Here is a 23,781-nt window from a genome sequence, read left to right as displayed (position 1 = left end):
GTATTATATCACTTTTTTATACATTAGCTCTGCTCCTCTGATTCCTATTTGAGGAATAAGATGCAACTTTTTCTAGTAAGCTAGACTTACTGCAGGAAATAAGCAATGCTCTCTTATATCAAATATTATTTTCACAGTCAATAATGTCTTTGTTTTACCATAACATATCCTTTCTTCTGGTTACTTTTCAGATATAAAAGTAAAAGATTTAATGAAGAATATCACCAAGCTAACCGAAGAGCTTCAATCTTCCATTCATATCTCAAATGAAACTCTAAGTAATGTTTTAGAAGCTAATGTTTCCCATTCACAGGTACATTGCTTCTGCTTTTCCACTCTGCTTTTCCGAACCTGGAGATGCTCCACTGCCATCTTGTCTTTCTGTCCTTCCCTCCAGGGATGGGTGTGTGGGATGTTGAACTACTTACTTTACTGATACCATTATGAGATAACAAATCAAGACTGTGTAAAAATCAATCAAATAAGTCATTATTTGATATCAAAATCTTTGGGTCCTTAGGGCTGAAGAGTAGAGAGTGAGAGAGAGAGATACAGAAAGACAGAGAGAGAGAGAGAGAGAGAGAGAGAGAGAGAGAGAGAGAGAGAGAGAGAGAGAGAGAGAGAGAGAGAGAGAGAGAGAGAGAGAGAGAGAGAGAGAGAGAGAGAGAGAGAGAAATCTATAGACTGGAGCGTATAATTTGATTGTAAGAGGTCTGGACTTAATATCAGGAATCACATGGCTCCTAGAGCATCTCTGTAAGCAAACCTGGCCGTAGCAGTCTCTGAGTCCTGCCAGGTTTATCCCTAAACTAATCAAAGAAAAATATCAAACTTTTATATCTTTGATTTTATAATATCATCTGCATTTGGATTATAAAGAAACATATAAAAATAATTGTAATTTCCAAAACTAATACACAAAACACTACTAGATGCCTTCCCTTTTTAGGAAGGTTTGCAAATTCTCAAAAGTACATAGCAGCCAAAATATATGAATAACTGAAATATCAACTCATTTTTGGAATAGAAATAACTGTGTACAACTTGATACTATATTATTATTATTATTATTATTATTATTTGTTTGTTTGTTTTTGTTTTGGGGTCATACCCGCCAGCACTCAGGGGTTACTCCTGGCTCTGTGCTAAGAAATCACTCCTGGCTTGGGGAATCATATGGGATGCCGGGATTCGAACCCGACCATATATTATTATAGTAATTTATTGTGAATGAATATGAATGATGACAAGTTATTTTAGGATGGGTTCAACGTATGATTAAAGCTAAGCAAGAAGATGAGTATAAGTGCTGGGTGGTTCTGGTGTATTGTATATAGTGTATAGTAATAGAGAATCAAAAGAGAAAAAAATTATGATGGTCATGAATGATATAATCTGGGTCTTTATCGGGTACTTTTACGAGAAATACATTTTGTATGTAAAATTGGTATTTTACTTCCCTAACAGAAAATTGCTAGAAAGAATGATAGAGTCATGCTTGTTTTTTTTTAACAATTAGTTGACACGGATGGGAAGTTAATTTTCATTTATTTCTTGTTGATTTGTGTTTAGTGCAAATCTTGACAGATCAGTTAATTTAGATTTAATTTATATTAAAAAATAGGTCAGATGCTAGGAATCCAAAATCCAAAGTACAGTACTGTAAATTATTTATGGAATGACACACCAAACTTGCCTTTAAAGAAATTCTTGAAAACTGATACCTGATATTGTTCAAAAAATTCTTGTCTTCAAGGAAAAATTTCCTTGTGTATAGGAGTTTCTGGGCATGTCAGATAAGGAAAGTATCTCATGTATGAAATTATATCGAATTGCGTTGAATTATTTTTGATGTTTGCAAATTAATTAAGTCAGTAACCACTAGATGTCACTGCCATTCTATCGTGGAAGGGCTGAGCATCATAAAACTGATATTGCCATGTAGGCTATTTTTTGTTTTGATTATTTTTACAGTCTTGTATATCTACTGTTTCTTAACAACACAGATCATTATAATGACCTCAGTAATTGGACAGTTAATAATTAGAAGGGTTATTAGAGGCTTACATTATTTTATTAAGCCAAATAAATGAAATTCACAACAAAATTAAATTTTCTAGGTTCCAAGCAACAAATTTCTGCTTACACAGAAGATAGTGATTTTAAGCTCTAGTTTATTCTGGATTGTCAGAGTGTCATAATTTGTACACATTTTTCCCTGTCTTATGAGCATGATCACTTTAGATTTCAGTCAGTTTGCAAATTTATCACATCAAAGTGCATCTAGCTGCTAGTAACATGTACAGAATACAGTAGTATTGGGGTACTGAACAAATTAATAGCCTGCATTTATTTTTGCACTTAAAATATTCCTTTCTATTTTCTGTACCATGAGGAACTAACTATTCTATGGAGTGGTAGCACTAACTAAAGAGTAAAATCCTATAAGCATGTGTATGAAGTGGAGGCTTGTTATTGGAAGTCAGATTGAATAGATGGTAAATAACTGATTATAAAAGAAAGATGCAAAAGTCCTAAAGAGATTCTTTTGATTAAAGAGACAGAGTCAGGAAAGAGTAAAAGGAAGAGCTTAGGCTAGCTGACACATGGCTATTTCCTTTCCAGCTCCCAAAGAATTGGTTGCGAGTACCAACTTGGTGCTATCCTTTCTTGTTTATTTTCATCATATTCTAATTACTCACAGTCACAAACTCATGGTTCTTTGGGTTCAAGAGCCTGTGGTGCACCTCAATCCTGGCCTACACCCCTCTACTCACATGTAAAGTGCTCCTACGTTCCCTTATGCTGGAATATCATTCTATCAGTTCCAGTTTTACACTGACTTGGACTTAGTGTTGGGTCAAAATTTTAATCTTTAATAAATTTATTTTAAGAAATTGAGGCACCATATTTTACAAAGATACTCATAGTTGAGTTTCAGGCATACAATTTTCCTGTAGGAATTTCATCACGGGTTAATTCTTTTAGAATTAACAGTGAGGTTATATGGAGGATACAAATAGAATTTAGAGCTACATGCGTTACTTTCCTTTTATTTTTATCTTTAAACAACTGAGCACATTTGGTTGAGCACATTTGGAAGTTGATCATTTATAAGTTTCACAGCAGATATACTCTCATTTCCACCATACTTACAGAGGAATATTGAAAGAAATATCAGGAGAGCTCTGATATCTTCCTGAACATCCCTAAAAGGGAAGGCATTCTGGAGACATTTCTCATTTTCCCTTGGGCACAAAGTATTAAATTTAATGAATGCAGAACCATTACTCTATCTCATATGAGGCCAAATGAGGCTCACTGGACTTCATTATTAACTGATAAGAAACACTTTGGAGATAACTGGTTCTTATTCTGCCTCTATGACACACTGTATTTGTTGAAAACTAAAAATTTGATATCTGAAAAATTGCAACAAATTGTTCTTGATGCATTAAGCATTGATCTGGCAAAATCATTCTTTTTGCCTTTTTCTGGAAAAAAATTACTTTTTCCAGAAAAATAATCCATAATTAGTATATGACTAGAGGGGATTTTTTTTTTGGTTCATCAGGGTCATTTAACCATCTATCTCTTAGAATGACACCATTAGTTATGTAAACTATGTAAACAAGATTGTAAATTCAATAGACTATGGGTATAATGTACTCACAATTACATCACCACTCTATCAAGTTTAGTTTATAATTTCTTAATCTGGTGGCATAACAAAAAAAGCAAAAGGGCAGGCATTGGGCCGAGTGATAACACTCTTTTCTGATATGTAGGATATCTACTTCTCTTCAGAATAATACAATATCTGTGTCAATTTTCTCCATCTTGCTTCCTTTCTCCACTTTGCTTTGCTTCTACAAAATACTGTAAGCATTCTCTGAACATTTCATCTTCCACTTTGCCTTAAGGGTTTTTCTCTATAGCCATAGGCTAAGGATATCTGTCTTCTTTAATAGTTCCCTGCACATTCAAGTCTAAAATGATCAACTTGACAAAATGAGACCATCTCTGAGTTTTATTCCTTAAGCAGACAAAAAAGACAAAACTAAAGTTTTAATTTAATATTCCAAATCAGACAAACTAAATTAAAGACTCGCTTAACTTATTGTCCTTCCAGAGACAAGGACAATGCTTAGTTGGTTTCAGTAAATATAAGTTTTCATCTAGTCTCTAATATATGTATATATACACATATATATGTTATCAGTAATTTTTATATTATCTTCATTTTCTCTTTATTCACTTATATTTTTGATAAATTGAATGTGTACTAAAGATATCTATTGCTTCTTTTATCATTATTTCAAAAGGCATTTCTTTTCTTTCACAAATATGTGTATTCTCATCTTGGGTTCAAGATCATGGCTAGCAAGCTGGTTAGAATTAAAACCCAAATCTTTAGGCTTCTACTGAATTATTTTCTGATCTATTTCTTCATATTACTACTTTAGTTTATCAGAAATAAGTCATTTAAATTTTTTAACTATTTTACTTTATTTAAACAACAGGGTTTACAAAATTATAATATAGTTGTTTCTAGCATTCAATGTTCTAATATGAAACCCACTATGAGTTTAACATTCCACCCAATATTGTCTCCAGTTTTCCATCCACCCCTAAGCCTGTACCCTTGACAGGCATAAAATACTTTAGTTTACATTGCTTTTATAATGAAATGTATCATGGATTATCAAAAAAATCCTTCAGTAAAAATTATGAAAATATTTATACATAACAATAGGATCATTAAGTCATTATCCAATGGTTCATTAATCAGCTTTCTGCTAGTTGAGTTAGTGTTTTTGTTAAAATTAGTTAGCTTCTATGCTACTTCAACATCTAATTTTGTATTTCTACTGGAGTATCAGTATTGAAGAATTTGCATGTTTCCTATGGCCTAACATGTAGCTGTGCGCTCCAGGAATTTTATTTTCTGTAGAATTGAAACTGCGATGCTAACTAAAGGCAGGTGTCAAACCCATGGTACCAGCAACCTTATTTTTATTTATTTATTTCAAGTATTTTTAATTAATATATTTATTTAAGCACCATGATTGCAAACATGTTTGTAGTTGGGTTTCACTTCTAAAATAAGAGCATCCTGCTTAACCAGTGCTACCTTTCCACCATCAATGCCCCCACTTCCATCCTCCTTTACTTTCTGCCTCTCTTCAAGACAGGCTTTCTACTTCTCTCAATCACTACCATTGTCATGATAGTTGCCAGAGTAACTGTTTCTCTAACTGAACTCACTGCTTTCTGTGGTAAGCTTCATATCATAGGCCGGTCTTTCCAGTCTCATCTCTATTGTCTCTGTATATTATTACAATAATGTATTTTATTTTTTTCAGTTCCATATTTGAGTGAGACTATTCTGTGTCTATCTTTCTTGTTCTGACTTTTTTCACTCAGCATAATAGTTTCCATGTCCATCCATGTATAGAAAAATTTCATGACTTCACAAATGAAAATGGAAAAGAGCCTTAAAACAAATTATCAGACAATGGGAATAAAACCTCAATGCACACTAATTTATTAAGAGTGCTTTTTAACCCTAGCCTATGCAGATTGTTGTATTTAGAAACATGCAGACACAGGGATTATTTTGCTTTGATTTTTTCCATTCTTTTTCTAAAATTTAATAGTGTTTGCCCAAGAAACCACCTAATTCTTATACTTCTTTATATCTTCATATATTTTAATCAAACTTTTTGCTGAAAATTTCTATTAATGAAAATGGAAGTTATTGGGCAATTAGCTACCCAACCCTAAATGCCCTTGTTCTAATTGTTTTAAATTGATGCGCCCTTTGAATTCTTCTTAGTTTTATTATCATTGTATTACATTGCACTGAGAAGAAATTGAGACCAAAAGACATGGAGTTATTTTTTGGAGGTGATACAGTAAGAGTTATATTGGGGTGTAGCTAAAGATGGAATTACACCCTGTTCTTCCTAACACACTTTTGGCATCTACCAACCCTCAATTTTTATTCAGGACTTTCCCTACCATCAGTTACTCCTAGTTCTTTTTGTCTCCTCAGTATGTGAGTAGTCTGAACCAAAAAGGGCAGGCATGGAGTTGACTGATAACACTCCTCTCTGATATGTAGGGTATCTACTTCTCTTCAGAATAATACAATATCTGTGCCAACTTTCTCCATTTTGGTTCCTTCCCCCAATTTTTTTTTTTGATTCTACAGAATACTGTAAGCATTCTCTGAACATTTCATCCTCCACTTTGCCTTAAGGGATTTTCTCTTTAGCTATAGGCTAAAGATATGTGTCTTCTTTAATGGTTCCCTGCTCATTCGAGTTTAAAATGATCAACTTGACAAAATGAGACCATCTCTGAGCTTTCCTCCTTGAAAACAATTAGTGTGTCCAAAGATGTTCAGTAAAAACAAATATCCTGCTAAAAATAACACACCTCTGCTAGAAATTATCTTTGTTTAATTCTATCTTATTTTGGGGGTACTTACTCAGCGGACCATAGATGATCAAGGAAGCATATGGGATGCCAAGAATTGAACCTGTATGCAAGGCAAGCACTCCATCTGATGTCTGGTCACTCTTTATTTGAAAGGGAAATTTGCAACCTCCAATAATTATCTAATAGTTTGAATATGGGAGCCAGTGTTTATTTATACATGTCTATAAGTATGTGCATAATATTTTATGATTGTATATATGGGCTTATGTGTATATCTTTATTTTTATATGATATTCATGCGGTTGCATATATGTGTGCTTGTTTTTATGCATTTTTTAAAGCTTCAGTGATATGAGAGTAAGGAGGGGATTTTCAAATCCTTCCCCTTTCAAGCTACATAGATGTGTAGGAAAGGCAATAATAACTTGACACGATTTATCATTGAAGGACTCTGTGCTGGATTTACATGCCATGAATATTTATGTCTGACCCTCACATTTTGAAACAGGTTATCTTGAGTGCCCTCACTATAGCTTTATCTGGAAGATGTGACTGGAACATGCTTTATCTCCTGCTGGAGTTTCCCGAGACTAACACTTCTTGGTTTGCAATAAAAGAACTGTGTGGCATGCCTGCATCCAAAGTGTATTCGCTCATTATATTGATGAGTCGGAACCTGAACCTTCGAAATGTCCTTTACAAAGTAAGGGGAACGTCAGTGTGGCATGGTTTTCTTTGTCGGTGTGAGAACGGAGAGGCTACTTGTGTGTTGTGTCAAGGAGTATGTGTAAATATCAGGGACAGTGTGTGTTTGGGTTCAGAATACCACAAAGGAGTGCATAGAACTATAAAGCAAGTCATCTATAAATATATAGTTTTACTACCATATATAAAGTTACATTTACAACATAGAGTACTCTATTAAGTATGAAAAGGGATAGGAAGATGGGATGTTGTTTGCATGATATAGAGAGGGAAATGGTAAGTATAAAGAATTCCATATATAATAATGGTTTAATTGGAACTTTTTTGGTAAAATTTCTGCTTTGGGTACTCAAGGTGTGTGTATATTATGTGGATATAATGTATTTTTATTTAATATAGTATATTCAATATATAACAATATATAAATACATATTTAATAAAATATTATAATCTACAATAATACATATTACTCTTGTAGCTTTGAATAACATTTTGCTGTCAATGGCAGCTTTGAAAGCACAATTTAATGATGAAAATAGATATGTGGCCTATGTCTTATTTACATTGCATATACAGGACAGTGCCTAGTCTCTCTCACATGGGCTTTTCAGTTGAATGTTAAAGACATTACATGGTAAAAATAACTGTACTCCCTCTACACAAAACAAATCATAAAAATTGTATTAATATATATTAAATAAAGAGATGTCTCTCAAGTTCAAGAGGGAAGGAATTCGAATTATCACATTTTCACTGCTCTAAATGCTGGGACAGAATGGAAATCTGTATGTTGCTTATATATGACTACTGTCGTGTTTTTCCTTTGAGACTATGATCCCTCTAGATGCCAGTGGCATGCTTGGCTCCCTCTTGGACCTCGTTTCCAGCCTCAACCGCCTGCTTTCAAAAGCTGGCCGCACCCTTGAATACCTTCCTGAATTTCTTCACTCGTTCCAAATCACTTCCTTGCTAGATAAGTCCAACTTCCAACAGGTGTGTGTTTAATAGTGAGTCCTGCAAAAATATTTTCATTGAATTATTGTATTTTTTTAAATCTTTTTGTTAATTCTATAAAATCTTAATATAGAATTAGACAGCAAAATACAGAAATTCGAATATCTTTTAGTGGCTCTAAGGGCTATAGAATTGAGCCTGGCTTTTCTGAGAAATTAAAGAGTCTTTGTTGAGTCACTTTGCACCCATTGTAGAGGCTTTTCTGTAAAATAAGACATCAGTAAACTTTATACTAAAAAGAACCTATTTAACTTGACTCAGAGAGAAAATTCGTTTGAAAAAAATGAAAAACATTTTCATATATGCAGTTAGTCATATAATCAGTATCTAAGAATGTAAATACAAATATGAATGCAGTTAGTCATGTGACATTAGCTTTTACTTTGCTTCTGAATGGTGTGGGATTATGTAGCAAGAGTAGTATGTGTTCATATCCAGAATAAAGATGTTAAAATGGTAGCCTGTGAGCAGTATTGTCATAGTTACTTCACAGATAAAATTGCCCACCAATGGGTTCACTACAATGATAACTTGGCAGCCATCATGTAGCTGGAAAATTTGACAAGAGAAAGGCACAAAAATATTGTCACTTAGTATGAGATAGTGATTTTTAGGAACTACTACTGCATAAACAAATTTATTTTTCTGTGTTCGAGGCATTCGTCTCTTCTACAAATGTATAGACATCAGAAAAATTATTTTGGTAATTTTGAAAAGTATTATAGACATGGTAAAATAACTCTAAATTATGTATTATCTACATTTTAGGTTGTATGTGCTTCCTGGAGTCTGTTAGGGCTCTAGGTCATTGATTAATTTCATTTCATATGTGTGTGTGTTCAGGTCCCACAAGATAATCAGGCCAGAAATTCAGCCTTTGGTTTATTTCAGTCTGTGATGAAGATGATTTGCAAGGAAAAAGGGTCTTTCTTGAGCAATACTAACACATTTATTGACCTGCCTAGAGTTGATGAACTTTTGGAAGATGACAAAGAAAAGTTCCACATTCCTGAAAACTCAAGTATGAAAATATAAATCTTTATTTATGTTAATTTTCATATTTATCCCTGTTTTATATATTTTGGAGGGAGTTTTGGGCCACACCTGGAGGCACTCAGGGATTACTCCTGATTCTGCACTCAGAAATCTCTCCTGGCAGGTTGGGGGATTGACCCTGGTTAGGCACTGGGTCAACCATGTGCAAGGCAAATGCCCTACGCTCTGTGCTACAGTTTGGGCCCTTTTCTTGTTGTTACCAATTCTCATGTGTTTTTTTTTTTTTGCAGAAGGTGTGTAAAGATTTTCTTAGTTTTATTCTCTCATGCTTAATTTTTTTTACTTTAGTAAGATTTCAAGCTAGCTTTGTTAGCTTCTAGTATTTGAATAAATTTACTGCAATGTCTTTTATGACTTCAAGGACATTGTCTAAAGTGTCTTACCCACCTAATTCCTCACTCTTTGGGATTTCTTGGAATATAATTAGTAATTGTATGGACTCCAGGCAAGGATTCCAGTAGCACTATACTGATTATTATAAAATCGCTATATAATATACCAACAAGAACTCTGACTGAACTTCTATTGGTCCAACTTCTAGAAAACTCAGTGAAAAGTGATAGTAAAAAAATAAGTGGTTTTTGGTTCCAATTTAAGTGAATACTTTAAAGTATAATTACTGAGGGAAAACAAATATGATAGTTAGCATTTTGGGGTTCAGCAGTCCAGTTCCACTAATGAGCTGTGCGTGTTTGGTCAACTGATTCTATCCTTAATCTTAGTTTAATCTAATCATAGAAAAATAACCCACTGCATAAAGTTGTGAAAATCATGAGATTGAATAATTTTTTGTCTTTTTATAAAAAAAAATTTCTTTATTTAAAAACCATGGTTACAAAAATGTTTGTAATTGGGTTTCAGCCATAAAATGCACACCCCTATTCATCAGTGAGACTTTCCCACCACCATTGTCTCTTTATTCCTACCTCCCCCACCCCCTGCTTGTTTTCTAGACAGGCATTGTATTTCTCTCTCTGTTGCTGTCATGTTAGCTGTTAGTGTAGTTATTTCCTAACTGCACTTACCACTCTGTGATAATCCTGTTATCATAGGCTGGTCCTTCCAGCACTCATCTCTATTGTCTCTGGGTGTTGTTATTATTCTGTCTTTTATTTTTCTTAAATACTAAATATGATTGAGATTATTATATGCTTATCTCTCTTCCTATGAATTATTTCACTCAACATAATAGTCTTCAAGTCCACCTATGTATAGTCAAATTTTGTGATTTCATTTTCATAACAGCTGCATAGCATTCCATTATATAGGTGTACCACAGTTTCTTTAGCCACTCATCTATGGTTTCCAGATTCTGGCTATTGTACATAGTGCTGCTATGAACATAAAAGTGCGGAGGACATTAGTGTATTTTGTTTTTGTGGTCCTAAGATATTTGCTTGGGAGTGGTATTGCTGGGTCATATGGGAGCTCAATTTCCATTTTTTTTTATTGTTTTCTAAAAAGACTGGACTAGACAGCATTCCCACCAGCACTGAATGAGAGTTCCTTTCTACTCACATCCCCGCCAGCAGTGATTGTTATTGTTCTTTGTGATGTGGGCCAGTCTCTGTGGCATGAGATGATAACTCATTATTTGTATTTGCATCTCCCTGATGATTAGTGATATGGAGCATCTTTTCATGTGCCTTTTGGCCATCTGTATTTTTTCTTTGAAGAAATTTCTGTTTATTTCTTCTCCCCAATTTTTGATGGAGTTAGATATTTTTTCTTGTTAAGTTCTGTCAGTACCCTGTATATCTTAGATATTTGCCCCTTATCTAAGGTGTGTTGTGTGAATAGTTTCTCCCATTTCTTTGGTGATATTTTTATCCTAGTCACTGTTCCCTTTAACTGCAAAAGCTTCTCAGTTTATTGTAATCCCATTTGTTTTTCCAACAGTGTTTGCTCCTTGAAGATGCCCTTGTTTTCAAAGTCATGAAGTGTTTTGCCTACATTTTATTTTATGTATTTTACAGCTTTAGGTCTGATATTGAGGTCTTTAATCCATTTGGATTTGACTTTTGTGTATGGTGTTAGATAAAGGTCCAAGTTTGCTTTTTGCATGTGGTTGACCAGCTGTCCCATTACCACTTGTTGAAGAGACTTTTCTGTTTTTATTCCAATACCATGATGTTTAAATGACTATTGATCTGTAGTGTTGCTTTAGCTATTCTTGGGTGTTTATTGTTCCAGATGAATTTTAGGAGTGTTTAACCCACTTCTTTGTAGAATGTCATACATATCTTTAGAGGGATTGCACAAAATCTGTAAATGATTTGGGATGTATTGCCATTTTAATGATGTTAAATTCATTAGCATGGTCTATGTCTCCATTTATTTGTGTCCTCTTTTATTTCTTGAAGCAATATTTTATAGTTTTCTTTGTATAGGTCCTTCACTTCTTTAGGTAAATTGACTTCAAAATATTTGAATTTTTGTAGTGTTATTTTAAATGAGTTTTTTTTAATGTCCACTTCTTCTCTATCATTATTTGTGTATAAAATGTTAATTAACTTTTGTGCATTAATTTTGTAGCATGCACTTCGCTATATGAATTATTGTTTCTAGGAACTGTTTGTTAGAGTCTTTAGAATTTTCTAAGCATAGTATTATGTCATCTGAAAGCAGTGAGAGTTTGACTTCTTTCTTTCCTATCTAGATACTCTTGATATCTTTTTCTTGTCTAATTGTTATTGCAAGTACTACCAATACTATATTGAATAGGAGTGGGAAAGAGGGCAGCCTTGCTTGTGCCAGACCTTACAGGAAAAACTGAAAGTTTTTCCCCATTGAGAATAATATTTTCCATGGGTTTGTGATAGATGGCCTTGACTATATTGAGAAAAGTTCCTTCCATTCCCATCTTGAGAGTTTTTTTTTTAATTTTTTTATTTCATGAAAATGAAAAAAATGAGAGTTTTTATCATAAATGGGTGTTAAACTTTATCAAATACTTTCTCTGCATCTACTGATATGATTATATGGTTTTTAATTTTCCTTTCATTGGTGTGGTGTATTACATTGCTTGACTTGTGTACGTAAAACTATTCTTGCATCTCTGGAATTAATCCTATTATGGTCATGGTGTATGATTTTTCTTGAAGAGGCATTGGATCATATTTGCTAGGATTTTGTTAAAGATTTTTACATCACTGTTCATAAAGAATTTTGGTCTTTAGTTTTCTTTTTTATGCATCTCTGGTTTTGGTAACAGGGTGATTATTTATTTTGATGCTATTTTATAACCTCTTATTTTGTATGGAGTTGTTCTGCACCTCATCTTCTAGCTCACTGATTCTGTTTTCTGCCACTGTACTCTGTTAGAGACGTTTTCTAGTGAGGTTTTTATTTCGCCTACTATATTTAGTATATTTAGTCCTGTTATTTCATTTTTTTTGTTTCTTTTGGTTACACCCAGCAGCACTCAGGGGATACACCTGGCTCTACTCTCAGAAATTACTCCTAGCAGGCTCAGGAGACGATATGGAATGCTGAGATTCAAACCACCAACGTTCTGCATGCAAGGCAAATGACTGACCTCCAATGCTATCTCTCCAGCCCCAAGTCTTGTTATTTTAATTTGAAGTTTTCTTATTTCTACTCTCAGGTCTTCTTGATTCTTATTTGTCATGTTCTGTTTGTTCCATGCTTTCTTTGAGTTCTATGAATATCTTCCACATTTCTTCTCTAAAATCTTTATCTGAGAGTGTAAATAGGTGGTTGGTATTTTTCAGGTCGTCAGAGCTACCATCTTTATTCTCTAAGCATGGCTGGGCCCTGCATTGTTTCTCCATACTCACAGTCATAGAATGATGTTTACTATGTGCGGTGCTGGCATTCCTTGACTAGGAGGAATGTGTGGCCACAGAGTGAAGTGGTCTGCCACCATGCTATATAAAGTGAGCAGGAACTATCTTAGCATTCTGCTTATCATGCTCCAGTATTCTTTATGCCTGATTATCCTGCACCTAAATTACCTCCAAAAAATTAACTTTCTCTAGGTTAATTTCTTACCCCTATTTGCATAAATCACTATATTGATGGTTGAACTGTTTTTATCTCTATGGATCTTAATAGCTACTGTTTTGTTTTGTAACCCACTGCAAAAATAATTTTGTATCCAATTTTAATGGTTTAATATTAGTTTGCACAGTCCTGGTGAAATACATAATGTTGTTAGGTTTTTAATGTTTCTCAGTTTCCATAGTGACATTTTCCCAATTATGGTGATGTTTGGTTGTGCATATTATTTACCAATTTATTCTCAAAATTTTGTCTGCAAAATGTCTAATTTTTTGTAAATAGAAGGAGATGGAATAGGAAGTTGAATATTATAAACTCTTATTACAGTGCTCATTACAAGAATGTTTTAGCAAACGTTCTTCAAACTGTATATATAACCACAGAAATGTTCTTGTGATTTTGTTTAAAGAATTTTATGAAAAAGAGCTTAACTATTCTAGGCTCATATTATAGTTATTGGTGTAAGAATGTTTAAGAATTTTCAAATTAAATGTATCTGCAGAAAGTTCTAATGTTTATGTTCAAAGAAGTCTATGAAAAATTCACGATATGTATAAGATATGAAAGATATAGAAAAGCTGATTGTTTTGAGAATGATGTATACAATTTAAACTTTGAGGCTATTACAGCCCACTTTCTCTGTGCCTTTGCAAAATAACAGCCACTTGTTCTGATCTGGGGTTCCCACCTCTTGCAGAGAACAACATAACATACATAACATGAGGTACTTCTCTCAATTTTTTGAACCAAAAGGGGGCAGCCATTAGATTATACCTTGCTTCACTGAAACAAAAACCATCCCAGATTTCTTTGTATCTATTTGTTTACAAGTTGGCTTTACCCCCAAACAGAGATTTTCTTACATGGAAACTTGGGCAAGACTAACTCAGGGTAGTCTGAGATTCCTGTCCTTGCTTTGTCCTTCCTACCCCACCTGTGGGTGGTCTCTGTACTCAATAAAAATGACCGTTCCGTAGGGCATCTAGCTCTCATATGAGATAAAAGATTGCTAGAATATATATGTTTTTTTTTTTTTTTTTTTTTTTTGGTTTTTGGGCCACACCCGTTTGACGCTCAGGGGTTACTCCTGGCTATGTGCTCAGAAATCGCCCCTGGCTTGGGGGGACCATATGGGATGCTGGGGGATCGAACCGCGGTCCTTCCTTGGCTAGCGCTTGCAAGGCAGACACCCTACCTCCAGCGCCACCTACCCGGCCCCCTTGAATATATATGTTTTACCCTCAGCCTGGTATAGATTATTTCGTGCAGCGACTCTAATTTAGTTCACCTGGGGTGGGAGATACAGCATGTGGGGTGATTTCACCTAGCACAACCACCAAATTAATTAATAATGGCATTATTATAGCTCTCGTTTACTATGTAATAACTAGAGCTCTAATTAAGTTTAATTAATTAATTTGGATTCATGTATAAAACAATACATTTAGAAGTTTTGTATAAATAAAGCAAATAAAATACAATTGTAATATGTATATCTAATTTATTAAGAAAAGCTTAATTGTGGCATCAATACTGTGACTGATGAAATATTTTTCTTTTTCTTTTTTTTTTTGGTTTTTGGGCCACATCTGCTCAGGGCTTATTCCTGGCTATGGGCTCAGAAATTGCTCTTGGCTTGGGGGACCATATGGGATGCTGGTGATCAAGATGTCCTGGGTCATCTTCATGCGAGGCAAACACCCTACTGCTGTGCTATCACTCCAGAAAATATTTTTCTATAATCAGTGCCAGTGAAATATTTTTAGCACCATTTAATTTTCATTGAAATTATTTAGTAGCCTTATTGATCATTTAGTTTGAAAGTCTTAAAGTTATACGTGACTAATTTATGAGTTTTTATGCTAAAAAACTAAGAATCAGCATAGGTAGTGACAAAAATTTATCTGGAATACATTGTCTCAAGTTAAATTTGTATAATAAAAAATATGTATAAATCACTGATTAAAAGTGAAACAGCACAGAAATGTAAATGAATCACCTATTAACGTGAGAATTTTGTACCAAATTTTAATACTTTTTACGTCTCTTAAAATCTTGACAGCACTCTTTTGCTTGAAGCTTTATCAGGAAATTCTACGGTTTCCAAATGGTGCTTTGATCTGGTATTTCCTAAAGCCCATATTACATGGAAAAATATTGTACACACCAAACACACCAGATATTAATAAGGTCATCCAAAAGGTAAGTTCTCCGATCCAAGTACTCTCATTCACTGCTGGTGGGAATGCCGTCTAGTCCAGCTTTTATAGAAAACAATATGGAGATTCCTCAAAATACTGGAAATTGAGTTCCATACGATCCAGCTCTACTACTCCTAGGGATATACCATAGGAACACAAAAATGCAACACATCCCCTTCCTCACACCTATATTCATTGCAGCACTATTTATAATAGCCAGACTCTGGAAACAACCAAGATGCCCTTCAACAGATGAATGGCTAAATAAACTGTGGTACGTAGACACAATGGAATATTATGCAGCCATCAGGAGAGATGAAGTCATGAAATTTTCCTATACATGGATGGACATGGAAACCATTATGCTGAGTGAAATAAGTCAGAGGGAGAGAGACACACACAGAATAGTCTCCCTTATCTATGGGTTTTAAGAAAAATAAACGACATTATTGTAATGCCCAGAGATAAGGAATGGAAGAATTGGCTCATGATAAGAAGTTCACCAGATATACTAGTTTGGAACTGGAAATTGTGGGATCTTCTTGGTGTGGGGATGAGAGGCCTCCCTCTATCCCACTTCTGCACTGCCAAAATCCCCAGCAGCCCTATAAGTTCATCTGCCCAGTTCTTTAGATACTGGAGCTCCCGGGATCCTTGGAGTAATATGAGACTGCACAACATGTCCAAATTTCTATACATTCTTCTCCAAAGCACACGAGACATTCTTTAAGGCAGATCAAACTAGTATACCTGGAATTTTTATCAGTTTTTTTTAACAGAGATTAATTGTGAAATAATGAATTAAGCCTTTGACATGGTTATGGTTATGGTTGTGAATATACGTGTGACTGTTAGGACTTCAACAGGGCAGGGTCCACCCCCCTCCTCAAGTATGCTCAAAATGTCAGCCAATAGACCAGGTGTACTTGCATTTCTGCTGAGATTTGGAGATTAGTCATGAATCTGTGGAACTTGGCCAATGAAGTTACAATGAAGGTGCACTCTCCAAAGTGGCTCAATAGTGGATTGTTTTCTCTAGGGCAGAAATGATTAATATTTTATGTTATCTAATTATTTGGAAATAATAACTTTGGAAAAAAGTGATAAAATCATACCAATTCACTTTGATCAACTATTAGCATTAAATGAGATGACATACTAGGGTTTATTCCATACTTATTAGTGTCATATATCTTAAAATAAATTTGTGATTTATTTATTTTATAAATCACAGATTTCTTTTAGAACATATAATATGGGAGAAAATGTAGGAAATTTTTCTTTATGTAAATTATTATAGCAGATATAATTATATAATATATATATAAAATATCTGACAATTATATCTGCTATACACTGGAGATGTTATTGTGAACAAGTAAACATATCCTGGATAGAGTTCAAAACAAAATCTGAAAGAGAAGGTGTAAGAATTTTTTAAATTAATGTATTTAAGCACCATCATTACAAACATATTTATAGTTGGGTTTCAGTTATTAAAAATGATATTAGAGTTCTTCATGGTCTGAGATTATCTATACTTGTCTGGATCTGGCAAGGGCATATGTTTGTTTTGATGGCCAATACATATAAAATACTCTCTTGTATTTTCCACAGCATTGCTGTCTTACCCAGCATGGATACACTGGAAATGCAGTCAACTATGTTTTATTTTGCAGGCTAATTATACTTTTAATTTTGTGGATAAGTTTAAGGCTTTAACCCAAAGATTGCTAAAAATGTCGTCTATATTTGGAAGCAATGGAAATGATCAGATGCTAAACAAACTGCAGGTGAGTGTGAAGCTTGACCTTCTCTCAAAAGAGTGAGACCTTCTCTCAAAAGACTATCAACATTCCAACAAGGCAATTCACCAATAAAAGTTGCATTTTAGAAGATTCTATATTATAGGTCTCTCCCAAATGATTAGTTTATTAATGTAAATTGAGTATAGGTAATAACATTTTTATAAATTATTAGGTTTTTCCCATGGAATATGTTTAGTTGTAAAAATAATCAATAGTTTGCTTATTATTATTTTGAAATTATTGAACATTATTAATTTGATTATTATTATGAAGGAAATAATATGTGCCTTTGCTTTAAACTATTAATTATTTGGGAGGTTTTCATATTTTACACTACTCTACAAATATAATCAATTATAATTACCTAATGTTTTATATTAACTGACTAATATATTACCAAAACACTGAGCTGTAATTTAAGACAAAGCTGACTCTTTATAGTTAATATTTAATCAGCAATTGAATGAAAGCATGTATCACAATGATTTTGGAGGTGGTGTCATTGGAAAATATGCAATAATTTTTATTCTTTCTTACTGGTTCTAGCTCATCAGACAAGTAGTTGAACATGGTTCAGAGATTCACTAATTATATTCAAGTCCTGCTTTATATGGCTACTCATTAAACTTCCATGCAAATTGGGATTCGTTTTTTGTGAAGAAATAAATAGTAGTAGACTTTTTCTGGTAGATTCTAGGACTTTCATTCTTATGATAACTCAAGTTACTAATTACTACAATGGTAGTTAATTTGCTTGCTTAGGAATTGATTTTTAAATAGAATAATCAAGGAATGCTTTCTAAAATACATGTGTAAATATATTTTCCTTTACCAAAGCTCTTTTTGTACTACAATAGTGAATGTAGTCTTATACCAAAGTAAAACATAACACCATCTATTGAGACACTAAGGTTCTCAAGAATGGGTAGTTTTTATAGCTGTTTATTCAGTTGAAATTGTAGCATATATAAACATATATATATGTATATATATATATTTAGGATACTGTCATATATGCTTATGAAGGATCATTAAACCTTAGAAAATCAGGTTTGGTGCATTGTGCTAGATTGCTTAGAAGTAGAATTCTATTCAAGGGGGTTTTTGTATCCCTGCATTGGTCATACCTGGCAATTGTATTATCTAAATCTGCCACAAGAGAAAATTGCTAGTACCTTTACATATTATGATCCTGACTTATTTTGTCAGTCAAAACCAATAGTTGATCTCTTAGAAGTGTTGTTGATATTAAAGAATATTTATAAAATATTTTGTACAATTTTTCAAATAGCTTAAATTCTAATTGATTTTAATCTATTTTAAAAAGTTAATACTGAGGGGGCCGGGCTGTGGCGCTAAAGGTAAGGTGCCTGCGCTAGCCTTGGACGGACCGCGGTCGATCCCCCGGTGTCCCATATGGTCCCCCAAGCCAGGAGCGACTTCTGAGCGCATAGCCAGGAGTAACCCCTGAGCGTTACCGGGTGTGGCCCAAAAACCAAAAAAAAAAAAAAAAAAAAAAGTTAATACTGAGACCTGATATATAGTTCAGTGAGTATATAATATGTATGCATACATATAGCTACACTTTCCTTGTATGAATGATCCCCCTAGATTAAGGGAGTGATCCCTCATTACAGAATCAAGAGTAAAATCCAAGCATTCCTAGTTTGTTCCAAAAACAAAAAAATAATATCAATACCAGAGTTTTATAAAGAAGTGCTCTGATCCTCGACAAATTGGAACTAAAACCATAACATAATGAATTAGATATGAGAAAAAGGGCATTATTTGGGAATTTATTATTGAAAGCTTATGTGGTAAAATTAAGTTGTAACTGCATACAATTATTATCTAATGAGCAACAATTAATCCCCGCGAGTTTACACCCTGATACTCTGATACTTAATCCTGGTACTGGTACCACCATTTTCAGTCCCTTTTGCTGATTTGGAGTTATGTATTGGTTGTATGATGCATGTGAAAGCACTGCTCATTGATCATAAAATAATCTTTTGCTAATTTGAAAATAATATTAAAGAACTCTCCAAAGTAAATAAATTAACAGATAAAGCAGAGTTAGAAATATCTGTTAATTAGAGAAAAAGAATGGCGAGGATTGCGGGAGGTATTACCAATGATGGGGATTGGAATTAAGATAGGATTTGAAAACATTAAAAATTATTGAGTGTTTCTATAACAAGGAACCTTCCTAACTTGTGGAAAGGTAACATAAGGATCTTACATAAAAGGTTAAAGTATAGTTTCATTATAAAATTTTCCCCACATGTTGACATTTATTTAATTTAATTTTTAAGATTATCGCATAATTACAATTATAAAATAAGTGGTTTTATTTGATACTTTTGCTTTGAAATGTAACATTCATATCACATATTATCTCATAATATACTGTATTTTATATTTATTCACTTTATGTGAAGTTACTTCATCTTTCCTTATCTTTGAATAATATAATTTATGAGAGAAAATTTGTAGTTATTGTTGTTGATTACATTATTTTCTTTTAGGAAGTCTTAAGAAACAAATTTATAAGAAACTACATAGAAAATCAGTTACACATTGATGTAGACAAACTTATTGAAAATCTCCAAATGTTTGGTAAGTTTTAGGATACAGGTGGAGGACAACCTTCATATTCCAATAATCCACAAGAGTCCTCTTATCATGTTCCTGAGTGACATTGCTACTCATCCTTTCTTTCTCTGAATCCTTATAATAAGATTAATGGATGTAGCTAAAAACAATCCAACGTTTGTTCATAGTTGTGGGTTCCTGATTTGCTCACTTAGTATAGAAAGAAACTTAATTAAAAAATACAAAATTTCAGGGCCCAGAGAGATAGCACAGTGGCGTTTGCCTTGCAAGCAGCCGATCCAGGAACAAAGGTGGTTGGTTCGAATCCTGGTGTCCCATAGGGTCCCCCGTGCCTGCCAGGAGCTATTTCTGAGCAGACAGCCAGGAGTAACCCCTGAGCACTGCCGGGTGTGGCCCAAAAACCAAAAAAAAAAAAAATACAAAATTTCAAAAAAGAAACTTTAATTCGATAGTATGTTGAAAGAGAAACTGCTTTTATTGAGTTTATAGTGACAAATGTTAGAATAATTTAAAATGTGGAGAGCATAATAAAAAGTTATTAGAAATTATTGTATGTCTACAATTTATTGTTTTATGACTGCACTTAGATATTTAGACATAATCTTTTGAATACATGGGGATTCTGTGTAGGTTTATGGAAATATGATCACACTCTCCAGAGCAGGGACTGTATTTGGAAATAGTGGTTTTTTTGAAATCAAGAAAATTAGATTTAGGGCTGGAGTGAGAAGACAGGGGTAGGACATTTGCCTTGCACGCAGCTGATCCAGGATGGACAGTGGTTAGAATTCCAGTGTCCCATTTGGTCCCCAAACCAGGAGCGATTTCTGAATGCAGAGTCAGTTATAACCCTTGAGCATCACTGGGTGTGGCCCTAAAATAAAAACAACCAAAAAAAAATTAGAGTTTGTTTAAAACTTTCTAGGATGCTGTCAGGAGCCTAATTCATTTGAAAACAGAAGAGGAAGAAAGAATGTTACTATGAATATTAGAAAGATGATCTGGGCTAAACAGAAGTAAATAAAAAGTAAAGCATTTATAGACACAGTACTTGCATCTTTAAAAAATAAATAATGGTGGATTTGCTACATTAGAAAGGCTAATGTTAAAAAGGCTACCTTAGAAATAAATGTTATTGCATTTAATAGTCTCTTATCATATATTTATGTTATTAATTAATATGATAAATAATTAGCAAATAATAATATTAATAACTACATCAATGTAAGACACAGTGTTAAAAAGTACTCGTTAGTTGAGTTTCAGTTACACAATAATCCAACACTCATCCTTCACCAGTGTTCATTTTAACAATATTTAAGCAATTAAACTACACTTATGAACACTACTTAAGGAGTCACAGCAATTTCACAGGGTTGGGCACTTACCTTGCATATGGACAACCCAGATTTTCAATTCCTAGAACCTCCATATGTCCTGCCAGGGTGATTCCTGGGCACAAAACCAGGAGTAAACCAGGAGCACTTCTGGGTATGACTGCCAAACTAAAGCAAACAAATAAAATGCTATGTAAACATAAAACATCAAAAGTTCACCTCCTTAGATACATAAAAGAGGCCAGACATGATTAAAGTTTTTATTCACTATCATTCAATTGACCCTCTTCATTCTTTATTCCCAAACTTTTGGCCTTTCCGTTTGACAACCACCATTTATTGTCTGAATATAAAAAGTGTTTTGTTTGCTTTTTTTACTTCACTTTACATTTACAGTCAAATCAGATGGTGTTTAAAGGGCTTCTCTCTTTTCATCTTTTTCATTATACCTAATTATCTAAAGGTTCACCCATTTCGTTGAAAATGGGATTTCCTTTTTATATATTATATATTTTTTGTCAATATGTCAATCTATGATTAGATTGTTTCTTTTTTTCTTTCTTTGTTTATTTTTGGTATTTATTTATTTATTTTTTTTTTTGGCCGAAACAAGTGGCACTCAGGTATTTCTTCTGGCTAAGTGCTCAGAAATCACTCCTGGCTTGGGGGACCATATGGAATGCCGGGGATCGAATCATGGTCTGTCCTGGGTCAGCTCTGTGCAAGCAAATGCCCTTCTGCTACGCCACTGCTCTGGCCCCGGGTTATTTCTTTTCTAATTTTAATTTTTTTGCCTTTTTTTAAGTGGGCCACACCCAGAGATGCTCAAGCCATAAACCTGACTATTCACTCAGGCAGGCTTGGGGGCTTGGGGCACCATATAGTGCCTGGTGGATTTTAGGGTTTATTACCGGCTTTGTGCTATGAGATCCTTTCTGGTGGTTCATAAGTGATAACTTTTATGGTCATAAATGGTGCTTGGGTTAGTACTTGGGTCAGTCACATAAAAGTAGCAATGTTAATATCTTTATTGGAATAAATCAAATAGATTAAAGGAGAACATTTTTTTCTCAATGTAAAAATATTGATCATTGTTTTTGAAATCATATTACAAAATTATTGACTTTCACAAAATGACTACTTCTTGACTCCAATGTAGAGTGTCTTGTTGGACTCTCTGTAACAGTCTATATTCTCTTGCTTTATGTTTCTGTTCTTTCCCCTTTGTGTATTCGTTCCACATCCTCTTCTGAGAGGATTATGCAAAATGTCTATAAATGGCAGTTCACATGAAATGAATGTGACCAGTGAAATATTATTTCAACTATTGGATTCTTGAGTAATAGATTTCTAATAATTAAACTCACTTCCATATTTATTTTTACGAGATTGATACTGCTGGATTGAGAAATTTAAGATATCTTTTAATTTTTCATTTTTGTAGGAGAGATGTTCCATGAGGCATTGAACAACACAGGTGCTGGAGACATCAGTTTCCTTGGCCACATCTTGGTTAATCTCTCTTCTTGTGTGTCATTAAATCGTTTTCAGCCCATGGACTCTGTCACCGTCCTAAACTCTAAAGCTCGGGAATTCATGCAAAAAAACGATTTCTTGGCCAGTAAGTAGGGAGATGGGGGGCATTGGTGGTGGGAATGTTGCAGTAGTAAAGGGGGTGTTCTTTTTATGACTGAAACCCAACTTCAAACATGTTTGTAATCATGGTGCTTAAAGATATTATTTAAAAATTAAAATAAAATATGCTCAAAGATACCAACTTCAAGTATTCCAACATCCTGGTGCCAAAGTTCTTAACTGTATTTTTTTTTTACTAGCTTGTGGGTTAATATTATGGTTAAATCTTAAACAACTAATTTCAGTTGAATTATGCCCATATTTTGTAACTCTACCTTCATTTTTTTGTTCTTTATTTTGTTTGGGGGCCACATCTGATTGTGATCAGAGCTTATTTTGGCTTTTCTCTAAAGGGATCACTCCTGAAAGACTCAAGGGACCATTTAGGTCCCTTTTAGGGATTGAATCCTGATCAATAGCATGTAAAGCATCTATCTGCTTCCTTCTCTGTCTTTTTATAAGCTAAACTATTTTTATTCTGAGGGCATGAGGAGAAAAGACAGTAGCTGATTCAACTCCATTTTTAATAGCTCATTTCTTTAAGATTTTTTAATATATAAAATTATATTATATTATTTAAAGTTAATGAATTATTTATTTTGTTTAGTTTTGTTTGTTTGCTTGCTTTTTGTATATGGTCCACACCCAGCTGCTCTCAGAGGTTACTCCTCACTGCACTCAGAAATCGCTCCTGGAAGACTCTGGGGACCATATGTGATGCCGGGGATTAAACACATGTTCAAGGCAAACGTCCTGTTACTGTGCTATCACTTCAGTCCTATTTTGTTTAGTATTATAATGCTTCTATGACACTATACCATAAACTTTAAGACTTAACCCAAATAAATGTGTTTTATCACAGTGGTTAGAAGTCATGTTTCTTGATTTTAAGAGTTGGTCCGCTGTTGGTGCTCTGTTTTGTCTTGAAAACGTGCATTC

The 23,781-nt window shown here is 33.8% G+C and overlaps 1 protein-coding gene across 1 annotated transcript in view; it reads left to right on the top strand.

The window, feature by feature from the left end:
* The window catches only part of ABCA13 (ATP binding cassette subfamily A member 13), a 288,890-nt gene that overhangs the window by 53,189 nt on the left and 211,920 nt on the right, over positions 1–23,781 (top strand). The window contains 8 exon segments of the mRNA XM_049777030.1: positions 192–313; positions 6,956–7,150; positions 7,981–8,145; positions 9,010–9,187; positions 15,308–15,447; positions 17,126–17,239; positions 19,783–19,873; positions 22,652–22,828. Of these exon segments, the coding sequence (XP_049632987.1) occupies positions 192–313; positions 6,956–7,150; positions 7,981–8,145; positions 9,010–9,187; positions 15,308–15,447; positions 17,126–17,239; positions 19,783–19,873; positions 22,652–22,828 (1,182 nt within the window).

This window comes from Suncus etruscus, chromosome 7, assembly GCF_024139225.1.
Source record: "Suncus etruscus isolate mSunEtr1 chromosome 7, mSunEtr1.pri.cur, whole genome shotgun sequence".
Lineage (NCBI taxonomy): Eukaryota > Metazoa > Chordata > Mammalia > Eulipotyphla > Soricidae > Suncus > Suncus etruscus.
The sequence above is the reverse complement of the archived record's forward strand: the minus strand, read 5'-3'. Positions and strand labels throughout refer to the sequence as shown.